The 10,607-nt window shown below is 45.1% G+C and overlaps 1 protein-coding gene across 2 annotated transcripts in view; it reads left to right on the top strand.

Annotated features, from left to right (window-relative positions):
• The first annotated feature begins 751 nt into the window (after nt 1-751).
• The window catches only part of lin7a (lin-7 homolog A (C. elegans)), a 58,599-nt gene continuing 48,743 nt past the window's right edge, over nt 752-10,607 (top strand). For both annotated transcript variants that reach the window (XM_054739780.2, XM_054739781.2), the window contains exon 1: nt 752-1,000. In XM_054739780.2, coding sequence (XP_054595755.1) covers nt 964-1,000 — 37 coding nt within the window. In that variant the 5' untranslated portion in view covers nt 752-963. The remainder of the gene's footprint in view (nt 1,001-10,607) is intronic.

Below are 10,607 nucleotides of genomic sequence, written 5' to 3'. Positions count from 1 at the left end.
GGAGAAGTATGAGAGCAAAATGTCTCCGTCAATCCGTGCGTGTCTGTCCCTTGCGGAGCTGACGGAGAAGCATGAACCAGGCTTTAGAGTAATGTCTTCGGAGGCGAAGCAAAGAGCTAAAACCAGAGTGAACGTCAGCACGGCCTACACTAGTTTGAGGGAGCTAAAGGAAAATCATGAACTGATGGTGACCTGGCTTTGTTGCTACCGAACTTGTAAATAATAATAATAATAATAATAATGTTTGTTAAAGTGTTGAACTTTTACTACGTGGTTTATTTCAGTATAGTCGGCTCATGTTGGTGTTACTGAAGGTACTGGCCAAAACTTTGGACACAACTTCTCGTTCAATGTGTTTTCTGTATCTTCATGACCATCTACTTTGGGAGATTCTCACTGAAGGCATCATATCTATGAATATTTGTGGAGTTATGTAATTAACCAAAAAGGTGAAATAACTGAAATCATGTTTTATATTCTCTTCAGAAAAGCCACCCTTTGCTCTGATTACTGCTTTGCACACCCTTGGCATTCTCCTGATGAGCTTCTAGACCTTCAAGATGCATTTCAGGTGACTACCTCGAGTTGTGTTATCTCCTGGCGTTTTTTCTGTCCTGTTATTGTATTAAGAACACAAAAACAATAGATACGTATTCATATCTGTGGTGTACACTATTTCTCTAAACTAAGGTTGTTCAGGTTTGGGTTAAATAGTCATTTAGGATCTAGTTTTATCTTTAAACTGACCCAAAAGTGACGAAAATAGCATTTTTTTAAAAGGAAAAAACACATGTTTGGAGGATTTTAAATATATTTGACTGGTTTCTGTTAGCTGATGCAGACAGTGGCAGCAGGTGATGAGAAGAGGTAGAAGAATCCTGTAACCACTCCCAGCCTCTCTCCCTCTCTCTCCCCCCTCCGCGATGCCGCAGCTCCGGTATCAGTCTCCAGTCAGCAGCAGCCATGGCGACGGTGGTCCAGCCGCTCACACTGGAGCGAGGTAAGCCGCTCCGGGAGGTGTCGGATTTATTCTATTCCTCTTTTAAATTGAAAACTTCCGGGATGAAAGCAGCAGCGATGGAAATGTGGGTGTTTGTGGCTGGATGTCGTTGCACGGATCGTCTGAAAGCTGGTTGTTGTTCGCGTGAACGGAGCGCGCTGCGTTTGGCGGATAAACGCTGAATCTGAGCTGCAGGAGCTCCGCCGTCCTGGTTGCTGTTATGTAATGTGGTCCCATCACACATCCACGTTTGATCCACGCGCTGCTGAAGCGCGTCGAGAACCTACTTTTGTTTGTAAGCAGGAGACAAGTTTCTGGGTGTCGTCCCTTCTGGGACTTGTTGGAAGCGCACTGAGCAGGAAAACTGCAATCAAGGGCTGATGGTGCCTCTCAGGTTGGGTTTATTATAGAGGATAATAACCGGGTACCATTTAACTCCAGTATGTGTTCATCTCTCATCCGTTCCTCCTGGGGGGGGGGGGGGGGGGGGGGGGGGGGGGGCGGACGACACTGATGCTAGCATCACTTCACTTGTTTTGAACAAAGTAGCTGTAGAATCATCCACAGCTGGTAAATCAGCCTCACATGGAGATGCATCCCTGCTGAACAAATCCAAACACCACACAGCCTTTGGTTGGAGTTTGTGCAGGAAGTAGGCAGATTTACGAGACTTGTTTGTGGCAACTCAGGTAATGAGTCTCTAAAAGATCCAGCAACTGCAATTTGGTCCTGACCGACTTAACTGCTCGTTGGCTGTCGGGTGTCACAGATGCACAAGCTGCACACCGACTTAATGAAGCAAGCCCAAGACTTTCAGGCACGCGAACAAACAACACGACCTGAGCCGTCTCCACCTTGTTTGCATTCTGCAGATGTATTAGAAGCAGCTCTGATGTACTGGAGACGTGGATTTTTCACCAGGAGGAACGTCTTCAGACTTCCTCTGTCAGCGTTTTTAGCCATATCTGATCGCAGTCGTTTGTTGGAGGCGGTGATTCACTCATGACCTCAGCTTGTTTGCCGTAGGGCCGAGGTGGGGGATGGAGTTCACATGCTGTGGTATGTATTAGACCGGTCAGAGGCTGGCAGCTGTAAGGCCACGAGCAGGAGTAATGATAGCTTCACGCCGGAGTCTTCAGAAAGAGGCTGCATTACGGGCTTCCTTCTTCCCACTGCTGTCAGTTTGAAGAAAACACTGTAATTGCTAATGGAAAGGTGCTCTCGTTTGGTGTTGAGTGTAGGCTTTTACCAAAACACACACACACACACACACACACACACACACACACGCACGCACACAAACACACACACACAGAAAGGAAACAGATATTTTCTCGTTTTTCCCCTAGATCTTGAGATCTTGGCTTGCCAGGGCGCAGCGGGATAAAGAGATCTTACATTCATTCCCTTCCTGTTATTGTCGGAGGAAATGACCGATTAGCACGCAGCAGGGGGAACAATGCATCCGAACCCTTCTGTGTGCATTAGGAAACAGCGTGACATTCAGAAATGGATGATTTCACAAAGCAAACAGTGGAAGGAATCACCCTGAGACCTTCACCTCCTCTCTGGAAGCGTGAGCTCAGCTTTGGTCTTCTCTTCCTTTAAACACAGTCGCCAGCTTTTAATTGTCCAAAGATAACTTTCACCAATTTGGCTTTTCGGTGCACTTTTAAAAGGCGTCCTTCCTTGGTCAAAGAAAACGGTTAAATGGAACAGACTTACATCAGGTGACCGCGGCTTCCACGGCGGTCACGTAGCGTCACGTGACACGGGAGATAAAGTTATATTTTATACATATTAGTTTCAATATAAATATATAACAAGCCTTTTACTTTTTAAATTGTGTATATGTTTATTAAATTAAAGATATAATTGAGTTACTACCCGCTAGCCACCGAAGCTGCAACTACAAAGCAACTAACCAAAACTGAGGTGTTTTTTTTGCATAGTACAGCTACGCCCTGTCGGGAGTAACTCTGGTATGCCTTTTTTCCCTCCACCAACCTATCCTCATGTAATTCCTTTTCATCTATTAAGGTAGCGCCACTCATGTTGCGAATGACCACAGTCACCAATTCTTGTCATGTGTCTTGCCCATGTATGTCTGATCTCTGAATTGTGTGTACTGAAACTCTAATTTCGTTTCTCTGTATGTCTTGCACATGTGGTAGAAATGACAATAAATGACTTTGACTTTGAACCAACCATGGATAACTTCTTAGGCCTAGTCCACACGTAGCCGGGGTTTTTTAAAAACGAATATCCGCCCCTCCAAAAACTTGCATCCACACCACCGCGTTTAAAAAAATAACTCTGTCCACACGTACCCAGATAAATACGTTGTTAAGGACATGCCAGACCTGTAGGCGGCAGTTCTTCCCCCTTTCTTAACCTCGTCCTTCGTCTGTGGTCTTCCGCAAGGAGCAGTAATTCCGCTTGCAAAAACAAACAAGCAAAAAGCGCTTGGACAATTGATGGATCGGGTAGTGACAGAGTGCAGCTCTGAGGGCTTCCATGATGCTGGCTAATGTAAACACAGGTCGCACACGTGATGTCAGCATTTTTTGTCACGGAAAGTGACGTTGCGGACCTTAAAACTCCGGTTATGTCCGTCCACACGCAGACACCCAAAACGGAGGAAACGCAGATCTTCACTTTGGCCGGAGTTTTTAAAAAGATCCGTTTTCGTGTGAAAAAAACTCCGTTTTCGTGTGGATGACAGGCCAAAACGTAGAAAAATATCTACGTTTTGGCAGATCCCCGGCTACGTGTGGACAGGGCCTTAGTTGTCTTACTTTTAAACTTGAAATTTGTCTCTGAAGTTGCTCCCGGCTTCTGATCCGCCGTCCTTTTGAAAATACCGCGCTGTATTCCGGGTAATTTTTGACCAAGGCAAGGCTACAAGACACCTCCCATGTTAGCTAATTGGCTAACAAACAGAACACACGCCTTGGTAGAACATGAACATTGGAACACGTCTTGGCGGCTCTCGATGACGTATCTCCTAGGCGATTTTCTGTCATTTTAACAGCCGTGCAATTAGACACGGGAGGAAAGAGCTCTTCTGAGTCATAAAATAAAAGACCAGGCTTATGATGCAACAAATCCCAATTGTTCGGTAGCACATTAGGGCCTCTGTAGACTGAAACGTTATAATAAAACAAGAGGAGTAGGAATTCAGATAGTTCGTCATCTTTTGGGGAAAACTACTGAATGTGTAAAATATTAAAAATCAAATCTAATAAAAGTTTTTTCCACAATAAAAGGCTTGAAATAGATATTATCTGACATCATATTAAAATTAGCAAAAAGCACATGAATGTCCAGAAGTAGATTCAAATTTAACTAAAAGAGGATTCATGTTCTTCAATCATTGGTGAAAAACTGAAGAAAGTTCTCTTAAAAGTAGAAAATGTACAGATAAATCTCAGATTTCAAGGCTTTCCAACATCAGAGAACTTTCAAATAAATAACTAACGTAAATCTTAGAATAGCCCTAATATGCCTTTTGTATTAAAGTAGCCAGATCATGCCATTTTAAACCTTTGAGAGCAAAGGTAGGCACAGTATATGATAAAAAATTACCGTTGGTACTAATGAGATGTCATTTTATCTTAAATATGAGGTATTCCTTTTTTGTCAGCCTGAATTAATACCTGAAAATGAAATGGCTCATTTCAGTTAAGCTCCGCCCACACCTGCTCTGACCAAATGCACCTACAACAGCCTCTCAGGTGAGTCAGCCGTCCTGGGGGGTTTTCAATGCCAAGGCACCTGGCCTTATGAGGCGATGTCTTGTGAGGCCAGGCGCCTTGCTTACGAGGACACGGTCCTTCTTTGGTCAAAGAAAACGGTTAAATGGAACAGACTTACATCACGTGACCGCGGCTTCCACGGCGGTCACGTAACGTCACTTGACACGGGAGACAACGTAATATTTTATACGTATTAAATATAAATTGTACAACAAGGCTTTTACTTTTAAATTGTGTATATGTTTATTAAATTAAAAATATAAGTGAGTTACTACCCGCTAGCCACTGAAGCTGCAACTACTAAGCAACTAACCAACCATAGATAACTTCTTTGGATCTAAAAAAAAAACATTTGAAATTAGTTGTCTTACTTTTAAACTTGAAATTTGTCCCTGAAGTAGCTACCGGCTTCTGATCTGCCGTCCTTTTGAAAATACCGCGCTGTATTCCGGGTAATTTTTGACCAAGGCAAAACTACAAGACACCTCCCATGTTAGCTAAATGGCTAACAAACAGAGAAGACACGCCTTGGTAAAACATGAACATTGGAACACGTCTTGGCGGCTCTCAATGACATATCTCCTAGGCAACCGGGGCGGGGCCAAGACATCAAGGCAAGGTTCCTTGGCATTGAGAAACACCCCTGGACTTGGTAGTCTAGTAGTTGAAATGTTTGCCTTTCATCTCATTTTGCCATGTTCCGATGCCGGTTCGACTCCTGGTGTCGGCGGTCATTTATTTAGCCAGCTGAAGTAGATTTCATTTTTTCATATTTATTTTTATTGATTCTTTCCTGCAAAATATTTTGTGTCTCTAAAGATCTTTGAATTTGGTCGTTTCCAACCAGCATTTTTAGTTGATTTACTCTACTCCCCTCACATGGACTCACACTGGCTAATTAAACAAATAAAGTACATTTATTTATATATTTATTCACTCTTTAAAAGTATAATTTAAACAGTTTTTTAAATAAATGAATGAAAACACAATACTGGCAACTTTTAAAAAAGAAAGTTACTGCTGAGAACGGGAGTCGAACTGGTGCAGAACAGCATTCAAGTCAGTTACTCTAACTACTGGACTACCAAGTCTCTCACAGAACATCAGTTGCCTGAGTCATGTTGTGTGCTGGCGATAACGTGTGTCCTTCTGGACAGAATGCATGGTTGTTACGGTGGTGTTTTGCCCCCGATGCAGAAGTATTTATCAGAATGTCCACTCTGGTACCAGTGCAGGTTTAAAGCAGTCATCTGTGACTCGAAGGTCACATTCTCAACTGCAGCGTTAAATCAACCACTCTACGCCCACAACTAGGAGAAAGTGGATGTCATGGGCCATTCCCATCTGTACCTGGTCGGCCCTGTCCGGATAGCTCCAGTAGGCCCCAGTCTGGCCCGGTTGATTCCACACATCCTTGCTTAGGTATGCAAGGAATGCAGTCAGAGACATTTTCAGCTTCTAGGTAATCAGCATGATAATGAATGATAATGAATTGAGCCCATGTGGGCTGATTCAACCCACCAATCAGAGGCTTGCTCTAATGGAAGGTGTGAATTTGCTGACTGATAAGCCGGCTTATCAGTCAGCAGTGGGTGTGTTGGCCCTGGTCAGCCTGAAGCAGACCACCTTAAGGTTGGTTTATGCTTGACGCGTCCGCGAGGTCCGCACGGCTCCGCGCGGAAAAGTTGCGTCATTTTAACAACCACGCCCCTCCACCGCGCCTCCGCACGGTCCAGAATTTCCGCAACGCGCACCTCGGAAAATTTCTAACCACGCGGACGGACGGACGCGGAAAAACATGGCGGACCGGCAAGAACCAGTACGGCAGAGGTTCGTAAATACAGACATTTGTATGATTCAGCTCTCAAAGATCACCGTGATCAACATGTTGTTAATAATTCTTGGAGAGAAATAGCTCGCACTGTCGGAAAAGACGAGAACGCTGTTAAAAATGCTGAAATGCCATGTTGTAAACAGTCATTTCTACTTCTTCTATGGTGTAGTGTTGGATGCATGCCGTGGAGCTCCATGCTGCCCCCTACAGTTTGGGAGAATATTGGCTCACCGCAGAGACGAGCCGCACGAACCATAAACGCTGCGAGTTGTGAAGCGCGTTCCATCCGCGAGCCGCATCACCGCGCGGAAAGTGAATGCGTCAAGCATAAACCAAGCTTTAGAAAGAGGCCTGAAAAACAGTCTTGTTGCACCCTGAAAAAAAGGCAGGCCACCAATGGGCCATTCCCATCTGTACCTGGTCGGCCCGGCCCGGATAGCATAGCTTGCTTACATATCCTGGTGGCCTGCCTTTTTTCAGGGTGCAACAAGACTGTTTTTCAGCCCTCTTTCTAAGGTGGTCTGCTTCAGGCTGACCAGGGCCAACACACCCACTGCTGACAGCAAATTCACACCTTCCATTACAGCAAGCCTCTGATTGGTGGGTCGAATCAGCCCACATGGGCTTAAAGCCTGATTTATGCTTTTCCGTCAGCTCCGCAAGGTACAGACATGCACGGATTGACGGAAGCGTTTTGCTCTCATACTTCTCCGTCTCCTGGGGAGTGTTGCAAAGCAATTGCCCAGCAGGACAACAGAGGGCGTAGCGCTGTTCTGTGGTATCCTGTCATGTATCGGTCCAAGATGGTGTGTTTATATTGTGTGTTTTATGTATATAAGAGACTTTTAACACGGACAAATTTGTCTCTCATTCTCCCACCTCTTCATGTGCTCCCCACCTCTAAACCCACGTTTCCTGTCATTTCCGTCCACAAATAAAACGCTTGCTGCGCATCTTTTCACTCCTCCAGTCACGGGAGAATTAAACGTTTATATTTTTAGAGTTTTTTCGCGAGGTTTTCTTCAAGCTTCTCCGTGTCTGCCGCTAGTTAAACTCGGCTCTCTTTGCAATGGCGGCGCTGTAAACAACAGCGGCGTCCTGACCAATCACAAGCTTGCGTAATCCGTCTCGTTCGACAGATGTTTACAAAAAGTGGGCTCGACTCCGTACGTACTTGCGTGCCTGCCGGAGCCCTACGCAAGGACAGATAATGGTGTTGTGTGTCTCCGCACTGACGCAGACGGAGAAGCATAAATCAGGCTTAAGGCATGCTCAATTCATTATCGTTCATTATCATGCTGATTACCTAGAAGCTGAAAATGTCTCTGACTGCATTCCATGCATTCCTAAGCAAGGATGTGTGGAATCAACCGGGCCAGGCTGGGGCCGCCTGGAGCTATCCAGGCAGGGCCGACCAGGTACAGATGGGAATGGCCCATTAAGTTTCGTTTATGCTTGACGCATTTACTTTCCGCTTGGTGATGCGGCTCGCGGATGGAACGCGCTTCACAACTTGCAGCGTTTATGGTTCATGCGGCTTGTCTGCGGTGAGTCAATATTCTCCCAAACTGTAGGGGGCAGCATGAAGCTCTACGGCATGCATCCAACGCTACACCAAAGTAGAAGTAAAAATTACTGTTTACAACATGGCATTCCAGCATTTTTTAACAGCGTCCTCGTCTTTTCCGACAGTGCGAGCTATTTCTCTCCAAGAATTATTAACAACATGTTGATCACGGTGATCTCTGAGAGCTGAATCATACAAATGTCTGTATTTACGAACCTCTGCCATACTAGTTCTTGCCAGTCCGCCATGTTTTTCCGCGTCTGACCGTCCGCGTGGTTAGAAAATTTCCTAGTGCGGAAAGATTGGGCCGTGCGGAGGCGCGGTGGATGGACGTGGTTGTTAAAATGACGCAATATTGCCGCGCGAACCTCGCGGACGCGTCAAGCATAAACCAACCTTAAGCGACCTACTTCCAGGGGAGGCGGGTTCCAGGTCCAAGACTAGCTTCATGGGAAGAAGTAATGCCTGATGATGCACTTGAGGTATTATTTGTAGACCTGAAATTAAATTCAAACTAACTGAAGCTGAGGCAGGAGCACGAATGGAGCCAATAAAGGGTTTGGGGGTATTTCCCTTGCGGAAAGGACGGTATCACTTGGTAAAAAGCTAAAAATAAGGCAACATTTCATGATTTGTAACCTTTAATGCTCCGTGGTACATCGAAATGACTTACTTTGTAATTTATTATGATTGTTCATTCTTTACACACACACACACACACACACACACACACACACACACACACACACACACACACACACACACACACACACACACACACACACACACACACACACACACACACACACACACACACACGAGTTGAGATACGTTGTTTAGCATTAAGCATGAAGTCGTGTTTCCACAGAATATATAAAAATCAGGCCTCACTCATCTTGAAAACCATGAGGAAAGTGAGCGATTTCTGCTGGTTTCTACTTGAATTAAACATCGTGTCTGCATAGAAACGAGCAGCCGGGATGCCACCTGCTGCAGGAATCACCTTTGATTTAAACGAGGGGACAGAGGCGTCTGGCTAACTGAACTTGTTTACTCTGTCTGGTGCTGAAGCAGAAATCGGAGTCCAGCCTGGTGCTACCTAGAGAGGAGCATTAACACACCCTTTGTTAACACGAGACACAAGCTCCTTCCTCCCTGTGAAGAAGTCATCTGAAAGATCATTCATGCACGAGGACTAAAGAGGTGTTGACACTCTGACGTCACCCGTTTCTGTTTGATCGCTCCTCGTGTTAACATAGAAATACACAAATCTGTGAGTAATTGCCTTGGAGGGACACTGCCCAGTCATTACTGAGGATGAACAGGACATTTAGAGCGTGAGGCTTTCTGTCTCTGTCTTCATCGCGGACTCCTGCAGGAGCCATTAGCCCTCTAGGAGTGATGTGTGGTGGTGTGAGTGTGAATTCGCAGTAGTGCAAATTAGAGCTAATTCCCCTGGCATGTGGACAGGACTTGGTTGGTAAAACCTCGATGGCTCATTTTTTTTTATTTGCTCACCGTGATTGTTTCAGCTCTGCTGGATTTTGCAGCAGTTGCATAAAGGACGAGTCAAGCTGAGGATGTCAAGGCCCCCCAGTTCATTCTCCGACACCCTGTACACATCCCTCAGGACGTAAAAGGCCTGAAAAGCCAAGAAACTAAAAATTGCACCATCTATCATCTGCTGAGGCAGAAATAATCACCAGGAAATATGCAAATATCACTCCAACCTTCAGGTTTAATGAGCTCAGCCTCTGATGTAGATGTTTTCATTTACCTCGGTGCAGTTGTGGGTCAAAATGACACGTTGGAGCATCACAAATGGATCACATCAAGTTCTGCTAAACGTTCTAAATGGGTTGATTACCAGCAAACTGGAACACTGCCCAACAATATTGTAGCGACGGCTTGTCGAGTGACGACGCCTTCATTACACGACTCCGTGGCTTTGTTCAGCCCTGTGCCTTTTTAAAATCTTAAAAACAAAATCAAAGGTCTGAAATTGAGCTAAGGGAAACATTTTAGGTCCTACGTAAATATCAGCGACAGTTACTTTATTTATAAATCCCCTTTCACGATTTCAGACACCCAAGGTGCTGAGCACAAAGTCAGAAACACGACATTTATCAACACATAAAAAACACCGATAAAACAATAAAAGTGGGTCAATGATGCCAAACTACATCACCTAGTGGTTGAAAGCTAAGACATAAAAATGGGTCTTCAGACAGGATTAAAAAAAACCAACAGTGGAGGAGACTGGCACACAGCCAGAGGCAGCCCATTCCACTTTCTCAGACCCATCACAGAGAACGTACGATCCCCACGTGACTTAGATTTTGAATGTGGAACCGCCAACAGCTCTCTATCAGCAGAGCAAACAGAGGCCAGAAAGGTATAGTGGTGCAGCTCCCTGAAGAGCTTTGTACACCAACAGTAACGGCTTGA

This window comes from Nothobranchius furzeri, chromosome 1 (assembly GCF_043380555.1).
Source record: "Nothobranchius furzeri strain GRZ-AD chromosome 1, NfurGRZ-RIMD1, whole genome shotgun sequence".
Classification (NCBI taxonomy): domain Eukaryota; kingdom Metazoa; phylum Chordata; class Actinopteri; order Cyprinodontiformes; family Nothobranchiidae; genus Nothobranchius; species Nothobranchius furzeri.
Note: the sequence above shows the minus strand (reverse complement) of the source record. Positions and strands in the feature narration are given on the sequence as shown.